General features: G+C 66.0%; 5 protein-coding genes across 17 annotated transcripts in view; 1 reads left to right on the top strand and 4 right to left on the bottom strand.

Annotated features, from left to right (window-relative positions):
- Nucleotides 1-1,062, bottom strand: part of DAG1 (dystroglycan 1) — a 49,540-nt gene extending 48,478 nt beyond the window's left edge. Inside the window, exon 1 of one of the 2 annotated variants that reach the window (XM_053953869.1) lies at nucleotides 988-1,062. The gene's annotated coding sequence lies outside the window, so the exon portion shown is untranslated. Of the gene's footprint in view, nucleotides 1-467; nucleotides 571-987 lie in introns of those variants that run through there. The other variant, XM_053953868.1, reaches the window with a different exon arrangement.
- A 485-nt stretch (nucleotides 1,063-1,547) lies between these two features.
- Nucleotides 1,548-6,147, top strand: MST1 (macrophage stimulating 1). Of its 2 annotated transcripts, none has more exons than XM_053953906.1 (18): nucleotides 1,548-1,734; nucleotides 2,110-2,251; nucleotides 2,402-2,514; nucleotides 2,645-2,759; nucleotides 2,969-3,105; nucleotides 3,177-3,297; nucleotides 3,397-3,515; nucleotides 3,613-3,775; nucleotides 3,870-4,000; nucleotides 4,083-4,185; nucleotides 4,266-4,402; nucleotides 4,524-4,559; nucleotides 4,642-4,753; nucleotides 4,823-4,900; nucleotides 4,966-5,112; nucleotides 5,194-5,300; nucleotides 5,689-5,828; nucleotides 5,909-6,147. In XM_053953906.1, the coding sequence occupies exons 1-18, from the start codon at nucleotides 1,683-1,685 to the stop codon at nucleotides 6,068-6,070; spliced, it is 2,115 nt and encodes a 704-aa protein (XP_053809881.1). In that variant the 5' UTR covers nucleotides 1,548-1,682; the 3' UTR covers nucleotides 6,071-6,147. The 2 variants fall into 2 exon arrangements, with proteins under 2 accessions (XP_053809881.1, XP_053809880.1); XM_053953905.1 differs by having other exon boundaries at nucleotides 3,610-3,775.
- LOC128794200 (acylamino-acid-releasing enzyme-like) lies at nucleotides 6,135-10,731 on the bottom strand. 8 transcript variants are annotated; one of them, XM_053953904.1, is made up of 22 exons: nucleotides 10,666-10,731; nucleotides 10,443-10,551; nucleotides 10,241-10,370; nucleotides 10,040-10,121; nucleotides 9,861-9,936; nucleotides 9,582-9,724; nucleotides 9,242-9,379; nucleotides 9,077-9,168; nucleotides 8,945-8,985; nucleotides 8,757-8,878; nucleotides 8,523-8,583; nucleotides 8,318-8,412; nucleotides 8,183-8,234; nucleotides 8,024-8,112; nucleotides 7,670-7,811; nucleotides 7,462-7,539; nucleotides 7,309-7,389; nucleotides 7,144-7,232; nucleotides 6,863-7,053; nucleotides 6,689-6,791; nucleotides 6,509-6,615; nucleotides 6,135-6,428 (listed from the first exon to the last, which is right to left on the bottom strand). In XM_053953904.1, exons 1-22 carry the CDS (start codon nucleotides 10,693-10,695, stop codon nucleotides 6,290-6,292), a joined length of 2,190 nt encoding a protein of 729 aa, XP_053809879.1. In that variant the 5' UTR covers nucleotides 10,696-10,731; the 3' UTR covers nucleotides 6,135-6,289. The 8 variants fall into 8 exon arrangements, with proteins under 8 accessions (XP_053809879.1, XP_053809878.1, XP_053809877.1 ...); XM_053953903.1 differs by having other exon boundaries at nucleotides 8,757-8,985; nucleotides 10,443-10,572; nucleotides 10,666-10,698; XM_053953902.1 differs by lacking the exon at nucleotides 6,509-6,615 and having other exon boundaries at nucleotides 8,757-8,985; nucleotides 10,443-10,572; nucleotides 10,666-10,698.
- A 223-nt stretch (nucleotides 10,732-10,954) lies between these two features.
- LOC128793977 (acylamino-acid-releasing enzyme-like) lies at nucleotides 10,955-16,272 on the bottom strand. Of its 2 annotated transcripts, XM_053953511.1 has the most exons (22): nucleotides 15,520-16,272; nucleotides 14,813-14,942; nucleotides 14,587-14,713; nucleotides 14,423-14,510; nucleotides 14,253-14,328; nucleotides 14,015-14,178; nucleotides 13,805-13,942; nucleotides 13,625-13,716; nucleotides 13,471-13,511; nucleotides 13,261-13,382; nucleotides 13,042-13,102; nucleotides 12,876-12,973; nucleotides 12,747-12,798; nucleotides 12,575-12,663; nucleotides 12,328-12,466; nucleotides 12,169-12,252; nucleotides 12,015-12,095; nucleotides 11,832-11,920; nucleotides 11,539-11,729; nucleotides 11,358-11,460; nucleotides 11,181-11,287; nucleotides 10,955-11,112 (listed from the first exon to the last, which is right to left on the bottom strand). In XM_053953511.1, exons 1-22 carry the CDS (start codon nucleotides 15,928-15,930, stop codon nucleotides 11,007-11,009), a joined length of 2,589 nt encoding a protein of 862 aa, XP_053809486.1. In that variant the 5' UTR covers nucleotides 15,931-16,272; the 3' UTR covers nucleotides 10,955-11,006. The 2 variants fall into 2 exon arrangements, with proteins under 2 accessions (XP_053809486.1, XP_053809487.1); XM_053953512.1 differs by lacking the exons at nucleotides 12,575-12,663; nucleotides 12,747-12,798.
- A 1,485-nt stretch (nucleotides 16,273-17,757) lies between these two features.
- The window catches only part of BSN (bassoon presynaptic cytomatrix protein), an 87,649-nt gene continuing 85,979 nt past the window's right edge, over nucleotides 17,758-19,427 (bottom strand). For all 3 annotated transcript variants that reach the window (XM_053953507.1, XM_053953508.1, XM_053953509.1), the window contains 4 exons: nucleotides 19,263-19,406; nucleotides 19,025-19,079; nucleotides 18,841-18,938; nucleotides 17,758-18,343 (listed from right to left, as the gene is read on the bottom strand). In XM_053953507.1, coding sequence (XP_053809482.1) covers nucleotides 19,039-19,079; nucleotides 19,263-19,406 — 185 coding nt within the window. In that variant the 3' untranslated portion in view covers nucleotides 17,758-18,343; nucleotides 18,841-18,938; nucleotides 19,025-19,038. The remainder of the gene's footprint in view (nucleotides 18,344-18,840; nucleotides 18,939-19,024; nucleotides 19,080-19,262; nucleotides 19,407-19,427) is intronic.

Here is a 19,427-nt window from a genome sequence, read left to right as displayed (position 1 = left end):
CCCCTGCCCACACCTTCCCCCCTGAGCAGCAGGACCTAGTTACACTCCAAAAACACACGTTTGCCAACTTCAAACCCGTGGCAAAACTCAGTAAATCCAGGCCTGTTGACTTGATGGGCATTGGAAACTTGGGTGAGCCACTTTGCAGCCTGTTGCTTCCAAGAAACCAGAGAGGCCAGAAGTAATATCTGGCATTTACACCTTTTCGGGCGGTAGAACCACTGACCTGCCTTTAGTCACCTGCACTGGGGAGTGAAGATAAAGTCTGCCTGTAGGTCTGTCCCTCCCGGAACAGCCTCTGCTGTTAAGTCACGCTCGCAGCGCCCGGAGCCAAGGTCAGCCCTGGGAAGTGGCGGGGCCCACGGAGCCCCGCAGGGGCAGCGCTGAGAGGCTGCCCGGCCACCCTGCCCGGGACAGCCACCTGTCCCTGAGGAACACACACCTCCGCCAGCCACCTGGACACCCACCTGTGCTCCCACGGCGCCGGGCCGGTCCCGATGAGCGGGGAGAGCCCGGGACGCCCACACGGGGTTTGTCACAACCAGAGCCGGCTGCCCCCACCGACAGCACCTGGGCCGCTCCCGGCGATGCCCCAAGACTCACTCGGTACAGCCCGGGCCGACCCAGCCGCTTGAAGCCCCGGGCCCGCTCCGCCTCCCGCCCGGCCCCGCCGAGCACTCTCGGGCGCGGCGCCCACCCAGGGCCGAGGGCGGCGGCGGGAAAGCGGCGCGGAGGGAGCGCGGCCCGGCGGGAAGGCGGCACGGGGCCGGTCCCGCAGGCCGCGGAAGGCGCGCCGAGCTGAGGCGGCGCCGCGCCGGGAAAGCCACCCCGCCGCCCGCTCTCCGTCAGGCCCGGGCCCGCCGCGCCTCTGCCCAGGCCGCGCCGCCGCCGCCAGCCCCGCTCCCCGCCGCCAAGGGCAGGGCGGCCCGGCAGGTGCCGCCGCAGCCACGCTCCGGCCGGTCGCGGTTCCTCCGTCCCCGCTCTCACCGTGCACGCCGGGCCCGGCCCCGCTCCCGCCGGCTCCGCGGCCCCGACGCACCGAGCGGGCGGCGCGGCGCGAGCGCGACCCCGCGCGGGCACGTACCCGGGGGCGGGGCTGGCGCGCGCGCGCGGCGCCTGGCAACCGGCGGCACGAGCGCGCCGCGGCCAATCGGCGCCCGGCTACAGCGCCGGCCACGCCCCTCCAGCCCCGCCCCGCCGAGCCACCCCCTACGGCCACGCCCCGTCCCACAGCCCCGCCCCAGAGCCCCGCCCGCTCCCGTGGGGCCCGCCGCAAGGCCCCGCCCCCTGCCCCGCCTCCCGGGCCCCACCCCGCCCCCAGAGCCCGCCTCACTGGCGCAGGACCCGGCCCCGCTGCTCCAGGCCCGCCCCTGTGCGCAGGCCCCACCCGCGCCCCTGGCGTGTCCGCCGCGGGGTGACCCGGCCCCGCCAGAACCCGCCCCGCCGCTCAGGCCCGCCCCGCCCTGCACGTGTCCGCCCCGGGGTGACCCCGGGCCCGCTTGGCCCCGCCCCGCCGCACCAGGCCCCGCCCCCTCCGCCCCGCCCCCGGCTCTGGCCCCGCCCCGTCCCACGCGTGCCCGCCGCGGGGTGACTCCGGCCCCGCCTGGCCCCGCGCCCGACCGCAAATATTTGCTCGGGGCCGTCCCGGAGCTGCAGCGGCCCGGGGACGCGGGGCCGCCGCCATGCAGCCCGTGCTGGGGGTCCTGCTCGCCCTGGCCGCGGCTCTGGGCTCAGGTAGGGCCCCAGGCTGGGTCGCCGTGGGGCTGGAGGGCGCGGGGCAGTGCGGGGCCTAAGGCAGGGCCAGAGGCCGGGCCGGGAGCCTGCAGGCCGTGCCCTGTCCCACGGCGGAGGGGGGCTGCCGGAAGCAGCGGGTGATGTAGGGCAGGGACCCTCCCGCTCCAGGGCACGTGGATCAGGACATAGGACAGGGATCCCGTGCTCCATATTACATGGATCCCATGCTCCATAGGACAGTTCCCCTCCTCCATGGGACACTGATCCCATGCTCTGTGGAACAGGGATATCCTCCTCTGTGAGGCAGGGATCCAACATGCCACAGTGCTTATGTTGTGCCCCTTTGGCACACTGAGCTCCTGCCACACTCCCCAGGCCACCGCTCACCCCTCAATGACTTCCAGCGCCTGCGAGCCACCGAGCTGCTGGCAGTGCCTGTGGACTCACCGCCACCGCTGCCGGAGCAGGGCACTGCGGAGCAGTGTGCCCAGCGCTGTGCCACCAGCCTGGCTTGCCGGTGAGCAGGACGCAGTGCCACCGCGGGGCAGGTGGGAGTGCAAGGGCCACAACACTGCACTGGGGACACTGGGTGCTCACGTGTGTGACCCAGCTCCCGCGGGCCCTGGCTTCACATGGTGCCGTGCCAGACTCCTGCTGTGCCTCCCAGGGCTTTCCACCATGACCAGCAGAGCCAGTTGTGCCAGCTGCTGCCCTGGACCCAGCACTCGCCCCACATCCAGCTGCAGAAAAACATCCACTATGACCTGTACCAGAAGAAAGGTGGGCTGGTGCCATGGGTGGGCATGGGGACACCACAGACTGGGCACAGGCCACCCGGCACAGGACTCCTCATTGCCCATGTGCCCTGACCCTGCCCTGGGGCTCTGAAGAGGTGCCTGGCTCTGCTCAGACTACCTGCGGGACTGCATCGTGGGTGATGGCTCCGGCTACCGCGGCACACGGGCCACGACAGAGAAGGGGCTGCGCTGCCAGCATTGGCAAGCCACGACACCACATGACCACAGGTGCCCCCGTGTCCCTGGCTGTCCCGTGGCACCTACCCTGGGCAGCATGGGGCAATGGGGAATGGGGTGGGAGCAGTGTGGGATAGCGCAGGAGCAATGGGGACAGCTTGGGGGCAATGGCACTGACAGGGCTAGCACATCATCCTTGCTGTGCCCACTCCAGGGCAAAGGATTCCTGTCAGCCCTCCTACCCACTCTGCTGCCAGCAGGTTTCTGCCATCCCGTCACAATGGGCTGGAGGAGAATTACTGCCGAAACCCTGACCAGGACAAGCGGGGCCCGTGGTGTTACACCGTTGATCCCAATATCCGGCACCAGAGCTGTGGCATAAAGAAGTGTGAGGATGGTGAGTGCCACATCCCAGGATCACCCTGTGCTCTATGTTTCCCCCACACTGAGCCCTGCAGTTGTTGGCAGCTGTCTGCACGACCTGCAATGGGGAGGACTACCGTGGCACCGTGGACCACACAGAATCAGGGAAAGAGTGCCAGCGCTGGGACCTGCAGCACCCACACAAGCACCCCTACCACCCCAACAAGTACTAGCCCTCAGCCCCCAGCAGTGCATTGCTGTCATTGAGTACCAGGTGCTGGGGTGATGGTGCCACTTCAGCTGCTGCTCCCTGTCCCTGGCCCAGGTACCCTGACAAGGGGCTAGATGACAACTACTGCCGCAACCCTGACAGCTCCGAGCGGCCCTGGTGCTACACCACTGACCCCGAGCGGGAGCGCGAATACTGCCGCATCCGCATCTGCAGTGAGTCCCCACCAGCATCATGCACAGCTGGGCCTGAAGGTCCTGGGTGCCACCCCTGACCCTGCTACTCTGCCCCTCTCTCTGGCCACACAAGCAGAAAAACGCCCACGGCCTGTCAACGTCACCAACGGCTGCTTCAGGGGCAAGGGTGAAGGCTACCGTGGCCAAGTGAATGTTACCGTGTCGGGGATCCCCTGCCAGCGCTGGGACTCCCAGGTGCCCCATAAGCACCACTTCGTGCCCGAGAAGTACCCGTGCAAGTAAGGGGATGTCTGTGCACCCCAGGAGGGTGGTGTTGGGCAGCACCCATGAGTGTGGGATTGAGGGGGGACAACCATGCGGCCCCTCCTCCAGGGACCTGCAGGAGAACTACTGCCGCAACCCTGATGGATCAGAAGCACCGTGGTGCTTCACTTCCCGCCCCACTGTCCGCATCGCCTTCTGCTTCCACATCCGCCGCTGCCCTGATGAGCAGGATGCCCAAGGTGAGCCACCCCAGGCACCTGTCCCTGGGTGCCTATCCTGGCGCCCCTGTGAGGGGTGCCAGCCCTCCCTGCCTGTCTCCAGAGTGCTACCATGGCCACGGCAAGCACTACCACGGCCACGTCAGCAAGACACGCAAGGGAATCACCTGCCAGCCCTGGGCTGCCCAGACACCTCATGTGCCCCAGTGAGTATGTGAGGGTGGTGGGTACAGGCATGGGGATGAAGATGGGGATGGTAACAGTGATGGTGACTGCCTCCTGGCAGGATCTCACCTGCCACCCACCCTGAGGCACACCTGGAGGAAAACTACTGCCGCAATCCCGATAACGACAGCCATGGCCCCTGGTGCTACACAATGGACCCCCGTACCCCCTTTGACTATTGTGCCATCAAGCCGTGTTGTGAGCCCCTACCCACATCCCTGCAGAGCTAGAGGGGACCCTGGCTACACACAGGGTAGTTTTGGTCCCCTCAGGGTGGCTGGATACCTTGCCAGTGCCACCCTCTGTTTTCTCTCTGCAGCTGGCAGCACGGTGCCCTCCATCATGGAGAATACAGGTGGGGGCCTGCAGGTCCCGGGTGGGCACACTGGGGTAGGTTCTGGTGGTACAGCCCCAGCTGATGCCCACCCTGCCCACAGACGCAGTGACATTTGAGCAGTGTGGCCGGCGGGAGGAGAGGCTGCAGCAGAAGGGGCGCATCGTTGGTGGCCAGCCTGGCAACTCGCCCTGGACTGTCAGCATCCGCAACCGGTGAGTGGGTGTCCCACGTGCACTGCCGTGTACTCAGTGTCCCCCAGAGCTCACCCCATGTCCCCACAGGGCTGGTGTGCACTTCTGTGGGGGATCCCTGGTGAAGGAGCAGTGGGTGATCAGCACACGCCAGTGCTTCTTCTCCTGGTAAGGCTGGGGCTGGGCTGCGGGGTGGTGGGACTCCCCTGTGCCCTCATGTCCCTGTTCCACAGTGATGCCGACCTGACGGGCTATGAGGTGCAGCTGGGGACACTCTTCAAGGACCCTGGCCCTGGGGACCCTGACCAACAGACCATCCCCATCGTGCGGATTGTCTGTGGCCCCTCTGAGTCCCAGCTGGTGATGCTGAAGCTGGCAAGGTGAGTGGCTGTGCCTTGGCCTCTGCCATGCTCCACTGCTGGTCAGGCTGGCACTGTGTCCCACTGTCCCCCTTGCCACAGGCCAGCTGCTCTGACCAGGCGTGTGGCCCTGATCTGCCTGCCCCCTGAGCGCTATGTTGTGCCTGCGGGCACTATCTGCGAGATCGCCGGCTGGGGGGAAACCAGAGGTACCTGCCACGGGCAGCCCCTGCTGGGGGATTCCCTGTTCAATACAGCTCCTGCCAAAGCCATTCCATCCCTCTGCCTACAGTATCCCCATGACCATGGCATCTCCCTGCCCGCAGCAACCCCCAGGTCCCTGGCATACACCTGCTCACAGCATCTCCCTTCCATGGTGTTTTCCTGCCCATTCCATCCCCCTGCCTACAGCATCCCGTGTCCCTGATATCACCCTGTCCATGGCATTCCTCTTCCACATCTCCCTTCCACACCCCCCTGAAATGCCATCTACTGCCATGACATCCTCCTGTCCATGCCATTCCCTGCCCACAGCATCCCCTGCCCATGCCATTCCCCTGTATCCCATGCCCGCTGCCCAGCGCTCTCTGCCCGCAGGCACGGCAGACGGCAGCGTGCTGAACGTGGCGCGCCTGCCAGTGCTGGCCCACAGCGAGTGCAACAGGGCGCTGCGTGGGCGCCTGAAGGAGAGTGAGCTGTGCACTGCCCCGCTGCGTGCCGGCGTGGGTGCCTGCGAGGTGAGCTGGGCTGGGGACAGCCACCCCAGGGTGGCGGAAGGTGCTGGCACCAGGGTGACACCACTCTCTTCGTGCCACAGGGTGATTATGGTGGACCACTGGCTTGCCTCACCGCTGACTGCTGGGTGCTGGAGGGGGTGATCACCCCCTCCCGTGTCTGTGCCCGCACTGACCTGCCTGCCCTCTTTATCCGTGTTTCCCTCTATGTTGACTGGATCTACAAGGTGATGAAGATGGGTTGAGCTGGCATTCCCAGCCTGGCACAGCTGCCACTGCACAATAAAGGCACAGCTTAGGCCACAGGGGTCAGCACTGCAAAGGGTCTCAGGTTTATTTAACATCAAAGCCCAACCCACATCCATGTCCCTGGCTACACTGACTCCATCTGCCTCTGGTCCTGGTGTGGTCCCCAGGGCCAGCAGTCACCCTGGGGCTGGCATAGCCCAGGACCACTGTGGGCACTAGGGGCTGTGCTGGCCTGTCCCATCCCGCCTGGGCTGCCCCAGGTGCTGGAGGAGCCAGTGCGCACAGTTCTTGAAGACATCGGCCTCTGTCTCCACACCAGCCAGTGCGTGGCCACCCTCTGGGTACCACAGCAGCCTGTAGGGAGGAACAGGATGGGAAGATGCTCATCCAGCACCCCAGAGCTCCCTCCCGGCTCCCACCTGCACCCCACTCACCGTGCTGGCACACCCCTGGCCCGCAGCACCCGGTACAGCTCCAGCGCCTGCGTGGGGCTGACGCGCCGGTCCCGGGCGCCCACGCACAGCAACACCGGTGTGTGCACCTGCAGCACTGCCCTCAGTGCGTGTCTGACACCCCACACCTGGCACCCCACACCCATCCTGACCCTGCCTTACCTGGGCTGCCTGGGCGATGGGCGAGCGCAGTAGCATGGTGGCCACCTCGTCAGCACATGGCACCCGCTCAAAGGAGTAGGGCAGCCCTAGGGAGGTGTAGCGCCTGCAGCAGAGACACTGGTAGGTGTCACAGGGACATAGCGTGGCATGGCACAGGATGGGAGTGGCACTCACCAGTCAGGGATGTCAGAGGTGCCCAGCAGTGCGGGCAGGTTGCAGACGGGGCTGCGCAGGGCACAGGCTTGGTAACGCTCGGGCTCACGGGTGAGGAGGTGGAGGGCAATGAAGGCTCCGTGGGAGCCAGCCAGCAGGGCCAGGCGGTGTGGGTCCAGGGGCTCTCTGTGCAGTGCCTGCTCCACTGCCAGCTGCACCCATGGGGCACCTACCATTGGTACCCAAACAGCAGCATCCTCCCAGCAGCATCCCCCCAGCACCCTCAGCCCAGTACCCCTCACCTGGGTGTCTGCCACATCCTGCTCACCCACACGGGAAAGCAGGGAGCTGATGCTGGCCTGGCCGAAGCCCAGGGAGCCACGATAGTTCACTAAGGAGACAGGGCCGTGCGTGCCATGTCTCACTGGGACACAGGGCCACGTGTCCCTGAGCTCCCCAGCACTCACCCAGGAGCACAGCGAAGCCCAGCTGGCACAGTGCAGCCATGCTCGGACGCCAGCGGGCATCGAAGACAGCATGGGGGCCACCTGGGGCCAGCATGGGAATCACCTGGGGTGCCACCAGCACTGCCAGGGTGTCCCCACTGTCCCCGCACTCACCATGGGGGCACACAACGAGGGGGTGTGGTGGTGTGCCATCTGAGGGGCTCAGCAGCAGGGCCTCAAAAGCCTGGGTATCTGCGCCAGGGAAGGGGTCCCACTCAGCGGCCACCACCCTGGGCACCCAGCACCCTGCCCACCCCCCACTCCCGAGGGTTCCTGGCACCCAGGCAACACCGAGGTGCAGCAGGGGACCCCCGGGGCTCACCCTGTGCAGTGGGGCCCTGCCCACTGCAGGGTGGCTGCACCGTCAGGGTCTTCCAGGTGACACCAGGCACCGTTGGGGTGTCCTCCACTGGCACCCAGCCGAGGGGCAACTCCTGGCCTGCTGGTGGCAGCACGGCCACCACCTGGGCACAAGCAATGGCTGACACTGGTGCTGTGCTGTGACAAGGCTGTGCCATGCCAAAGCTGTGTCATATTGGCTCTGGCTGTACCACACCACACTATGCCTCCCTATGGCATACCACACTATGGTGTGTGTGCCACACTGTGCTGTGCCTGGCTGCACATTGCTGTGCCATATCCCACTTGTGCCACAGCGTGCCAGGGCACTGCTCACCAGGCAGGGGGGGTGGTGGGGGGCTGAGCAGGTGGCCACCAGCAAGTCCCACTGGAGAGTGAGCAGCTCCCAGCACCCTTCAGATGACCCTAGGGACAGAACATGTGTCAGTGATCATAGCTGCTCACTAGAGCACCATGGGTGGCCGGTACCATGTACCTGCTGTGAGGTTGGTGACGGTGCACGTCTCCGTATCCACGAGCAGCAGGTCCTGTGAGGGTGCAGAGCACAGGCAGTGGTGTCACCATGGGCTGTGTGGGTCACGTCCCTGGCCCTGCCATCCCCTGGACTCACCGTGCGGCTCCGCTGAGGGGTGCCCAGCACGGCTCGCCGGCTGTCAGCTGCCCAGCACCGCGGTGGCAGCACCTCTGCATAGAGCCCGGTGAAGGCTGCAAGTGGGGGAGAGCACTGGGCTAGTGAGCCAGAGTCATGGGCAACTGGCAGGGGGTGGTGCCAGACCCCCATCAGAACCTAGCTCTGCCCACCACGCCTTGCTCACCCTCCGTGGGCTCCTGAACCACGTCGAGCACTGTCACCGTCTGCCTTGTCTGCCAGGTGAGCTGGGAAGAGCTAGTGCTCAGGGATGGACCCGTGCCAGGGGAAACTGAGGCAGAGAGGCTTGGGGACACCCCCACCCCCCAGCCAAGCGCTGCGAGAGGCTGTGACACCTGGGCACTGTGCTGGCAGCACAAGGTGGCACAGCCGTGCCTGGTGCCTGTGGGGCCCAACTCACCATGCGCAGGCGCAGACACTGCCGGTGGGGCCCCCCCACAACCCCCTCCAGGTAGAGCAGGTGCTGGCCATCAGGGCTCAGCCGGGGGGAGCAGACAGAACCATTCTCTGCTGACAGCAGCTCTGTGAACAACAAGGGGTCAGCATCCCAGGGATGCCCAGGGCACCCCCCAGGGCCCCAGCGCTCACCGCAGCACCCGCTGGCCAGGTCCAAGTGGAAAATCCCTGACCTGGGAGGAAAGAGTGGGTCAGGTTGGACCCCCACTGTGCTGATACTGCATGGACATCCTGGCATGGTGCTGGTTGCTGGCTGGGACCCACCTCCTATTGGAGCAGGCGTTCAGCCCCAGGCGGAAAGGCTTGTGCCACCAGCCCACGAACACCACACCACGGTCATCCGGGGACCACAGGGCCTGTGTGACAGTCAGGCTCATCCCATGGCTCCAGGCTGGGTCCCCTGGGGCGCTCCCCGCACCCCATCCTGACCTGGCCAGGGCAGAGGTCCTCCGGGACTCCCTGCAGCACTGACAGGCTGAGGCCCTCCAGGTCCAGGACGCAGAGGACTGGCATGCTGCGTGTGCTCAGGGCCTCCCCCCAGTCCTCGTGGTACACAAACTGCTTGCCCTGTGGCACAGACCCATCAGCCCCATGGCCGGTACCCCCAGGCATGCAGCTCCATCCATGACACCCTCATGGGACGTATGGCACACTCATGGGGTGCACAGCATGTTCAGGGGGTGCCTGGTATGCCTAAGGGGCATGTGCCATGTTCACAGTGCAAATGGCATGCTTGGGGGTGCACTGAACACACTCATGAGGCGCCTACCTCCTCATCCTCATCCTCTGCTGCTGGCCAGGCTGCTCCTGGCACATCCCAGGGGCAGGGGGGCTGTCGTTTGGGCCGGCTCTTCTCAGCCACATAGAGGAGCCGTGTCTCCGAGTGTGACCAGGCCAGGCAGGCAAAAGGCCCTGGCATGGTAAGGGGGTGCCGAAGCCCAGCCTGGGCACCAGCTGGGCACAGCTGGGCACCAGGCAGCCACCAGGGCTGCTGGCCATGCCAACCTCGCCCCTGCTGTGGGTGGGAACCATGGGGAAGGGGCCCTACCCTCCGTGTAGACGTCCTCATGCTTCCCCAGCGCCGTGAGATCCACGCTGTGGCTGCATCCCCCGCTGTCCCACACCTGGGGGGACGGGCGTCAGCACCGGCACACCGTGCACACGGTGCCCACCACCCTGCACTGGCACTCCGGCCACCCCGGTGAGCGACCGGCACCGCCGCGTTACCTCCAGCAGCTCGTGGCCCTGCCGCGGGCAGCGTTTGAGCACGGCGCGGCGCTGCCCCGTGGGCGAGTCCTGGCTGAGGAGCCTGAGGGCGGGGAGGGACGGAGGCTGCGGCGGGCCGTGCGCTGCGGGCACTGGGAACGCCGCAGGCAGCGGCCATGGCACAGACACGGCGTCCCATCCCGCGGCCCGCCCGTGCCCTACTGGCTGTGGATCTCGGCGCTGAGCGCGGTCCGGCTGACGGCGAGGCCCTCGCGGCCGGCTGTGCGCCGCAGGCTGTAGTGGCGGCCGAAGCGCAGGAGCCGCCTGCGGGCAAGGTCGGGCCGGCTGCACTCTGAGGGACGGGACCGTCAGCGCCCGCTCACAAGGGGCCAAAGGCGCGGGGGTGGCCGAGCCCGCCACTCACCGGTGTAGAGCAGGAAGGTCTGGCCCCCAGCCGCGGCCCTGAGGGCGGCACGGGTGACAGCAGGAAACCGGCTCAGCTCCCGGTAGCAGGCAGCGGGGCCGTGGACCGCCTGGATGAGGAAAGGGACATGCTGGACGGGGCTAAGCTCTCCCCCCTGCCCATGCCCACCGCCCGAAACGGGGCTGTGCCCACCCACACAGTTCCCCTGAGCCCTTCTGCCCACCTCCACACCCTTCTCGGTCCCCGTGGCCATGGGGCTGTTCTCTGCCGGGCCGGGCTGCCGGCGCCTGCCGCCCGCAGTGGGACGGCTGCCAAAGCACGCGGGAGGAGCTCCCGGTGCCAGCCCTCCAGCCGCTGCCCCGCATGGCCAGGCAGGGGTCACGCTTCCCATGGCCCAACACATCCCCGGCGGCACCACCGCACATCTGGGCAGCTGAAAGGTCCAGCGGCCACCAGCACCTGGAGCTCCAGGAGTGGAAATGACACCGGTACTGGCACTAGCACTAGAGACACTGGTGCTGAACTACATCGTTTATTGAGGGTTAGCAGCAGGGGTCAGCACCCTTAGCACTGCAGGTGCTTGAGCAGCCACAGCGCCGTGTTCATGAAGCCATCAGCTTCGGCTTCGATGCCAGCCAGCGCATGGTTGTTCCCTGGGTACCAGAGCAGCCTGGAGGGGAAATAGGGATTAGTGCCGTGTCTGCACCCCACAGTTTAAGCCCCCAGCACCCCACTCACCGTGTGGGCACCCCCCGGGCCTTGAGGGCACGGTAATACTCCAGACCCTGCTTAGGGGGCACACGCCGGTCGTCCTCCCCCAGCATCAGCAGCACAGGTGCACGGACCTGCAGGAGCAGCACAGCCTCAGCACTGGCACTGCTGCTGGGGACAGGGACGGGGACAGTCAACACATACCCGGTCAACATAGCGTATGGGTGACTTGTGCAGCATCTCTGTCCATTGGGCTGGATCTGGCAGGGCATCAGGTTTGTAGGGCAGCCCTGTCTCTGTCAGGCACCTGCGGGCAAGAGAGTTGGGGGCACGTGTGTGGCTGAGATGGCAAGGAGCCTGGGGAAGCTGGGGTCGCAGTACTCACCAGTCTGGGATGTCAGTGGTGGTCACCATGGAGGCGATGTTCACCACGGGGTTGCGGACCACACAGGCACGGTAGGTGTCAGGGAACTGCCCGATGAGGTGGCACGCCAGGAAGCCCCCATGCGAGCCGCCGACCAGTGCCACTCGGCTAGCATCCAGCATCTCCTCCTGCAGCACCCGTTCCACGCAGAGCTGCCACCACGGGGAACACCCACTGAGCAGGCAGCCCCACTTTCCCTTCTCAGGGCACCTGCAGGAGCACACAGTGCCCCAGGACCATGTGCCAGGCCATACCTGCACATCGTGTACGTCCTGTGTGCCCACGTTGCCTGGCAGGGAGGCCACGCTGTCCTGGCCAAAGCCCAGCGAGCCGCGGTAATTCACTGCGCGGGGAGCAGGGTCAGAGCCCTTCCTCCTTCATGCCCCCCCCAGCCCCTCCATGGGTGCTGTGTCGCCCGCAGCCCTGGTGTCACTCACCCAGCAGCACGGCAAAGCCCACACGGCACAGCGCCGCCGGGTACAGCATCCATCCGGCCGTGAAGACGGAGTGAGGACCACCTGCAAATGGCAAAAACAAAAGGGGGGTGACACCGACTGGCTGGGGTACAGTGGGGTGGGGACAAGCTCTTACCATGGGGCATCACAACCAAGGGGGGCTTCTGGCCAGTGGGACCCTCACTTGGGCGCATCAGGATGGCATCGAAGTCCAGGCCCCCTGTGGAGGCAGGGAGGGGGTGTCAGGAGCAGTGAGGATAGTGGAGCATAGCCTGACCCCACCTTGGACACTCACTGTACTGGGGATGCTCCTGCTCTGCTGGGGGCTGCAGGGTGTGGATGCCCCAGCTGATGCCGGGCACAGGGGGGGCGTCCTGCAGGCAGATCCACTGTGTCTGTGCCTCATGGCCGGCGGCGGGCAGGACTGCCACTTTCTGAGCAGGGAGAGGGGTCAGTGCCCATGCCAAGGGGCTGGTGGGCACTGGGGACAGGGGTCAGTGCCCATGCCAAGGGGCTGGTGGGCACTGGGGACATGACTTTACCAACATGGGGGGGCAGCTAGGGGTGGAAAACCTGGCCACCAAGAGGTCCCGGTCGATGGTGAGGACAGACCAGCTTCCTGGGGGTGAATCTGGGGAGGAGGGGGTCAGACCTACAGGTGTGACCCTCTCCCCACCCCTGGCACCAGCATGGCCCCATTGGCCTGTCACTCACCAGCTGTCAGCGAAGTTGTGGTGCCTGTTGCTGTGTCCACCACGAACACATTCTAGGGGCATGAGGGCAGAGTCCAGTGGAGCCCTGACCCAGCCAGGCCCCTCCTGGTGTCCCCCACCACCCCCTCACCTGCTGGCTGCGCTGGGCCGTGTCCAGCAGGATCCTGCGGCTGTCGGCTGCCCAGCACATCCCTGGCAGTGCGCCACAGTAGATTCCCGGGAAGGCACCTGTGATCAGAGTGGTGGTACTCAGCATCCCCCTGAGTCTCCCCCAACACCCCCAGAGCTGTACTCACCCCATGCTTGCCGTGGCACAGCCTCCAGCACCGTGCTAGTGTGTTTGGTGTACCAGTCGTACTGCAGGAGGACATAGGGCAAGTTTTGAAGGGTCTCAGCCTGCCTGTCCCCACTGGAGCCCAAGGAGGGGACACCACTGCCCTCCTGCCAGCCCCACCCTAGCATGGGCACCCTGGCACCTCCCTGGTGCCTGCCAGTGTCCCCCTGGTGCTGCTCACCATGCGGAGTTGGCTGCACTGCTGGTGGGGGCCCAGGACATTGTTCTCCAGGTAGACAATGCGGCAGCCATCAGGGCTGAGTCGTGGTGACCACACAGCCCTGGAGTCCTCAGAGAGCAGCTCTGCATAGGCACGAGGGGATGGTGAGGGGATGGTGAGGGGTGGCAGGGGAGCGAGGGCACCGGCAGGATTGGGGCGTGCACTGCTTACCGCATCTCCCTCCCGTCAGGTCCACGTAGAAGAGAGCTGACCTGCCAGCACAGAGGGGTGTCACACTGGGGTCGGGGGGCCAGGCTGTGGGGTGGGTGCCCTGGAGGGTCCTACAAGCAGGGCTGGGATGGGGGGGTGCCCTGCGGGGACTCACCGGCGGTTCGTGCAGTATCGCAGCCCCAGGCGAAAGGGGTCATGCCACCAGCCCACGAACACCACACCAGTGTCCTCAGGTGACCAGAAAGCCTGTGGGGAGAGGGGAGATAAGCAGCTCAAAATGCTACTGGCTCCTGAAACCTCCCTTCTCTGGTTCCCTGCAGCTCCCCATCCTGACCTGGCCGGGAGAGAGGTGCTCTGGGATGCCCTCCAGCACCGAGATGCTGTTGCCCTCAATGTCCAGGACGCAGAGGACGGGCACACTGCGGGTGCTCAGCGTCTCCCCCCAGTCCTCGTGGTACACGAACTGCTCGCCCTGTGGCACAGTCTGGTCAGCCCCACAGCCACACAGCCGGCCCCCAGCTGACCCAGGGTGGGGAGACCCCACCTTGACAGGTGCATCCTCCTTCTTAGGGTGCCCTGTGTCCTCATCAGAGGTGCCCAGCTCGGGGGCTTTGCTCTGGAAGAAGGACTCAGCCTTGGGACGCTTCTTCTCCGCCACATAGACCAGGTGGGTCTCCGAGTGAGACCAGGCAAGGCACCCAAACTGGTCTGCAGGGGCAGGTCAGCAGTGGCCACCCTGTCCCCTGAAAACCCGCATTCCCTGGCATTCCCCAGCCCCTCACCATCATCGTAGACACTGCCATGCTTGTCCAGCGCTGTCAGGTCGATGCTCTTCACCTTCCGGTTCTGATCCCAGACCTGGGGGTAAAGATGCCAGGGTGGTCCCAAGACACAGTGTGGTTCCAGCCCTGAACCCCAGTGAATATCCATTTACCCCCAGGCCCCTCCTCACCTCCAGGAACTGCTTCTCCTTCTCCTTGCCAGGGACCTTGCGCAGGACAGCCTTCAGCATCCCACTGGGGGACTCCCGGCTCAGCAGCCTGTGGGTGAGTGCCCATCAGACCCCACTTATGGCTACCCCGAGGGACCCCGTGTGGGGGGCAGGATGGGACTTACTCGTCCTTGATCTCAGAGCAGGTGCCAGCGGGCCCCGAGTAGACAATGGAGGCTCCATCGTGGAAGATGAGGTACTGACGGCAGAACTTGATGTTCTCAGCCCTTGCCAGGTCCCGCTGCGACCACTCTGCGGGGAGCAGGTGAGGACACCAGCTGCATCCCCTCCAGGCAGGCAAGGACTCCCCGGATCCCTCCTTCCCCCGCCCAGTCCTCCCCACCCCCGTACCGGTGTAGAGGCTGCAGTACTTGCCCCCGTACTGGGTGGTGAGGTCGGGGCCGAGGCAGGCGGTGCTGAGCCCCGGGTGCTGGCTCAGCTCTCGGTACAGCTCCGACAGCTCCTCCACACGTGACTGTACCTGCGGGACACGCCGGGGTGGCTGGAGGGGTGGGGGGCACGGACCGGGGAGTAATGGGGCACAGGGGCATTTACTGGGGCTCCAGGATAGACAGGGGGGGATTTTGGGGGGGTACTGGGGGCAGCGCTTGCGGGTGAAGAGCTGGGGTACACGGGGGGAGACGAGTAGAGGGATTAGTGCAGGAATGGGGCCGCAGAGCCAGGACACTACAGGGGTACCGGGGACCAGGAGGGCACTGGAGAGCAGATACTGGGGTACGTAGCCGGGATCAGGAGGGTACTGGGACAGTTGCCGGGGTACCCGTGGCTGGCAGGATACCGGGTGCAGGTCGTGGGGTGCAAGGGGCGCCTAGGAGGGTCCTGCAGCAATTGGCGTCTGTGGGACGATTAGAAGGGTACGGGGCAGTTCCCGGGGTGGTGCCGAGCCGGAGAGTCAGCGGAGCAGCGGGGCCGGGAGGTGCCGGGCTCGCGGGGGCAGTGCGGGACCGGACTCCCGAGGGAGGGGCCGGGAGGGGGCAGCGGGGCCCAAGGGCGGGGGGGTCCCGGAGCTCTGACGTCACTCCCCCCATCCCCCTCACCGGCGGCTCCATGTCCTCGCGGCGGGGGGCGGGGCCAGGCTCGGCACTTCCGGGATGGGGCGGGGCCGCCGGCCTGCGGCACCTCCCATTGGCTGCGGCGCTCGGGCCACCTCCCGCTTTGAGGCGCCTCCCGGTGGGCGCGGGCGGCGCTGCAGCCGCGGGCAGCGGGGTACCCCGCGCCCCCGACGTGTCGCGGCCGCCGTCCCCAGCCACCGGATCGCCCGCGGGGCCCCTCTGAGGCCGCAGCCGGGGCACAGACCGCGGCCCCGCAGCCTCTGGATCGCCCAGGGGTGGTTTATCCACCGGGTGGCTGCAGAACAGTGGCTCCATATGCAGGACCGGGGGGATCGAGCCCTTTGAGAGGCACAGGGATCCCCAGCCCAGCAGCCTGGCTGGGGGATATCGGGCCATCGCGGGCCCATTGAACTGAGCAGCCTGGTCAGGGGGACGAGACTGAATCACTGGTGCCCACAGCAGCCTTGCCAACAGGGATTGGACCCTTGGGAGCCCTGGCCAGGCAGGTGGGATCGGGTCCTTTGATGCCCACAGGGAGCCCCTATCCCACCAGCCCAGCTGTGAGTGGCAGAGCTCAACAGTGCTCGGTGACAACTAGACCCATTCCAGCCTCCCCCAACCATGGCAGGCGTCCCAATCGCCCGTACCCCAGACTGCAGGCAGGCAAGAATCGGGGCCAGCCTGTGGTTTGTGTCAAGTCCTTTTTATTCTGTTCCCACAGAAACACCTGGTGAGGGGGCAGCTTCTGGGAGGGAGTCACGACACAGCGGCGGGGGTGGTACGGCACGGTACGGCACGGTACGGCACGGTACGGGGTCACTACGGGTGGCACAGAGCACAGCAGACACGCACACCGTCACAATGTTCAGAGGGAGCGCACCCGGCATCGCACTTACCGCTGGAAAGGGCGCCCAGCCGCGCTCGGCCCTCGGTCTTTGCACCCCCCGGTCCCCCCGCCCTGTGCAGCAGATTGCCACAACTCGGGCTGGGGGCCCGGCCCGGCGGGGGGACTGCGTGCCCCCGGTCCTGGCAGGCACGAAGGCAAGGTGGCGGATGTGCTCGGGCGGCGAGATTGGCCCCGGCGGGGGTCTCGGTCCCGCGTGCGATTTACACACTGTACAAGTATTTACAGCGCGAGGAGCGGCGGGGCCGGCGGCCCGCGGGAGGCACCCTCAGGCTCTGCACTTGTCATCGGCGGGGAGAGGCGGTGGCTGTGCGCGGGGCCGGGGCTCTCCGCCGTGGGGCTGCCCCCGGCATCCCCGTCCCACAGCCGCCGGCCTGCCCCCAGCCTTGGGCACCGGCAGAGCTCCCGGCGAGGGATCTGCCACAAAGCGTGGGCTTCCCGCGGCAGCCGGGTCCTCGATCACAAGTGCATAAATCTGCTAAGAGCTTTCAGTACAGCGATGGACTGATGGAGAAGAAAAAAAAGAAAAGTCCAGGCAAAGAACAGCAAGCACTGAAAGGCGGGTGGAACCGTGCAGAGAAGTAGCAAGCCATGCTCTACGACGGGACAGACGGTCACGGGCGCTAGGGCTGCCCTTTGGCAAAGTGGCCCTCCGTGGGTCGAACATGCCACGAATTCATACGCACGGGTGGTCGGTACTGAATAGTTCTCGGGTCGCTCGGCGGCACGCTTTGCGATGGAACCCTTAGGCGCGACATTGAACTGATTAGCTATTCACAGGTCTTGTTCTGGAGTCGTGTTATTTCGTTGCATAGAACATCAGGCGGGTGAGCGAGCGGCTGCCCCCCGCCACGGGGGTGTCGGCGGGGCGCTGCCAGCGCGGGGAGGCGGCGGGGCGCGGGCGAGCCCCCTCCTCGGGCTGCCTCCCCCCCTGGGAATCCCCTCCTGGCAGGGCGAGTGGGCTTTGGCCGCCGGCCGCTGCGCCGGCCGTCCCCGCAAAATGGCTTGAGAAGGACTTGGATTGCACAGTAAAAGGAAGGATACTGCCGGAGGCAAAGCTCTCCTGATCTTGTTCCACGGGATTTGTGCTCTTTTGTAGCCTCCTGCACTCTATTGCTTCTACAGACGACAGCCCGTGTGCTAACTCATCGCACAAAGCAAAGAGGGAAGAGGATTTGGTATAAACTTTAGAAAAATAAAACCCCGAAACGAAAAGAAAATGAACCCAAAGAAACCGAGGAAAAAAGGATCCCCCCTGACGACGCCCCGTGCCCCCCCCCCCCACCCCGGTGCGGATGAGGTATACACAGAAATCAAAGTGGGATGATTAAGGCTGTTCTTGAAAGAAAAGGGGTGCCCGGCGGCAGGCGCGCTGGCTGCGTGGCGAGGGCGAGCGCGGCCCTTTCAATTGCTTCCAATGGCTTCGGGACACGCGCCCAGCCGACCGCGCCGCCTGTCAGAGTCCTATGGCCTCGTATTTCGGTAGTGAAACAGTGTTAGGTCCTAGCTGACGCGCTCCGGGGCTCCCCGGCGGGGCCGGGAGCGGCCGCAGTGCAGGGGGCGCGGGGACGGCCCCGGCGGGGCGGGTGGGGTCGGGAAGGAGGAGCGGCGCCCACAGCGCCCAGCCCTCGGCTCGCGGGGGGGAAAAACCTATGAAGAGGCCAGAGCTGTGGTTCAGAGGGAGCAACTCTGCGTATAATCTTGAGAAAGGGCCGCAGCCGACCTACGGGGCCTGACCCGACGGTCCGGACCAGGCCCATCCCCTCGGGGCAGCTGCCGGGGCTAGCCGTGTGCCGCGCCGGAGCTGCTCGCCAGGCGTGGGGGGCACCCGCCCCGGGGCGTCCGCCGGGCCCCTGCTCGGCCGTCGTTTGGTCCAGCATCCAGGGATCGCCCTGTTTTCAAAAGCTTGCGAGAGCCAGAGAGGGGGAGAGAGAGAGAGAGAGCGAGAGAGAGAGGCGTTAGTCTGAGCAGCCCCTCCCCGCGGAAGGGTCCCCGCCGAGCGGCAGCGCTAGCCCGAGAGAAAAAACCCCAGAGAGCCAAGAGGCACTGCCGGCGGAGCAGCTGCCGCCGCCTCCACCCGCCCCCGCACTGGACGGGCTCCCGGAGCAGAGCCCGGACCGCGCAAAGCTTCCCTGGAAACCCAGGGTCTGCACCAGCATTGCTGAGAGTGTGGAACAAGGCCAAGCCTCCACGCCTTGGCTTGGGGCCAGCACCTGGGGATGAAGATGGCGATGAGTGGCCCAGGATGAAGGGATGGGTCCGTGCTATGTCTTTCCCAGCCTGGAGGCTGGAAGTATGGCAAGGCAGGGCTCAGCAGGTGCTCAGGGGACATTGGTGCTGCTTGAACCTCAGAGGTGGCATGGCAGAGGGGACTTGTGTGCAGGTGTGCCCTGTACACTCACTGTTATACTCAGAGTCTGGCGCCGCGTGCTGAATTCATTGGCTTCTTCATAGGTTTTTCCACTGCAACGACTCAAATCTCCACTCACTTCCCAAACTCCTGCAGTGGAAGGGAAGAGAAGGGCATCAGGCACGGCCGGGGCAGGGAGAGCCCACGGCACAGTGCCCGGTGCTGGCTGCACTCACCTTGTGCCGTTCTCTCACCAGAACGAAGTGAACTTCTTGCCGAAAGCTGACACCGCTGCGGGGAAGCCAGGACAGGTGTCAGTATGGCGTAGTAACCCTGGCCCTCCACTTCCCTGGGCCCCAAAATGTGGGAGCACTGCATCCCACTGGCTGCACCCAACCATCCCCAAGGTGCCTGACCCCATCTCGGTGCAGAACAGCACCACAGCCCTGTCCCCATCCCAGGAGCAGCCCTCACCTTCAGTCAGTTTGCCTGCTTGTTCCGCTGCCCCCCCTGGCAGGATTTTGGAGAAGACGCTCTCTCCTTCCCCGCCGGGCTGCCCTGAGGCCATGCCCGCGGGACCACGTGGCCCGGCTGCCCTTGGACCGGCCTTGCTGTCTGCTGGGGGACAAACGAAGCCAC

This window comes from Vidua chalybeata, chromosome 12 (genome assembly GCF_026979565.1).
Source record: "Vidua chalybeata isolate OUT-0048 chromosome 12, bVidCha1 merged haplotype, whole genome shotgun sequence".
In the NCBI taxonomy this organism is placed as follows: Eukaryota; Metazoa; Chordata; class Aves; order Passeriformes; family Viduidae; genus Vidua; species Vidua chalybeata.
This window is presented reverse-complemented; position numbering and strand designations above follow the sequence as displayed.

What these genes read in the sequence shown, in the direction of transcription:
- MST1 (XM_053953905.1), top strand. Translation starts at nt 1,683, where the DNA reads ATGCAGCCCGTGCTGGGGGTCCTGCTCGCCCTGGCCGCGGCTCTGGGC. An exon ending in GGCCGCGGCTCTGGGCTCAG is followed by an intron (nt 1,735 to 2,109) that starts GTAGGGCCCCAG and finishes CACACTCCCCAG; the next exon opens with GCCACCGCTCACCCCTCAAT. An exon ending in CACCCCTACCACCCCAACAA is followed by an intron (nt 3,298 to 3,396) that starts GTACTAGCCCTC and finishes TCCCTGGCCCAG; the next exon opens with GTACCCTGACAAGGGGCTAG.
- LOC128794200 (XM_053953896.1), bottom strand. Translation starts at nt 10,695, where the DNA reads ATGGCCACGGGGACCGAGAAGGGTGTGGAG. An exon ending in AACGCCTGCTCCAATAGGAG is followed by an intron (nt 8,986 to 9,076) that starts GTGGGTCCCAGC and finishes CTTTCCTCCCAG; the next exon opens with GTCAGGGATTTTCCACTTGG. An exon ending in CCATCGCCCAGGCAGCCCAG is followed by an intron (nt 6,429 to 6,688) that starts GTAAGGCAGGGT and finishes TCCTCCCTACAG; the next exon opens with GCTGCTGTGGTACCCAGAGG.
- LOC128793977 (XM_053953511.1), bottom strand. Translation starts at nt 15,930, where the DNA reads ATGGCCCGATATCCCCCAGCCAGGCTGCTGGGCTGGGGATCCCTGTGC. An exon ending in CGATACTGCACGAACCGCCG is followed by an intron (nt 13,512 to 13,624) that starts GTGAGTCCCCGC and finishes CTGTGCTGGCAG; the next exon opens with GTCAGCTCTCTTCTACGTGG. An exon ending in AGGACGTACACGATGTGCAG is followed by an intron (nt 11,730 to 11,831) that starts GTATGGCCTGGC and finishes CCGTGGTGGCAG; the next exon opens with CTCTGCGTGGAACGGGTGCT.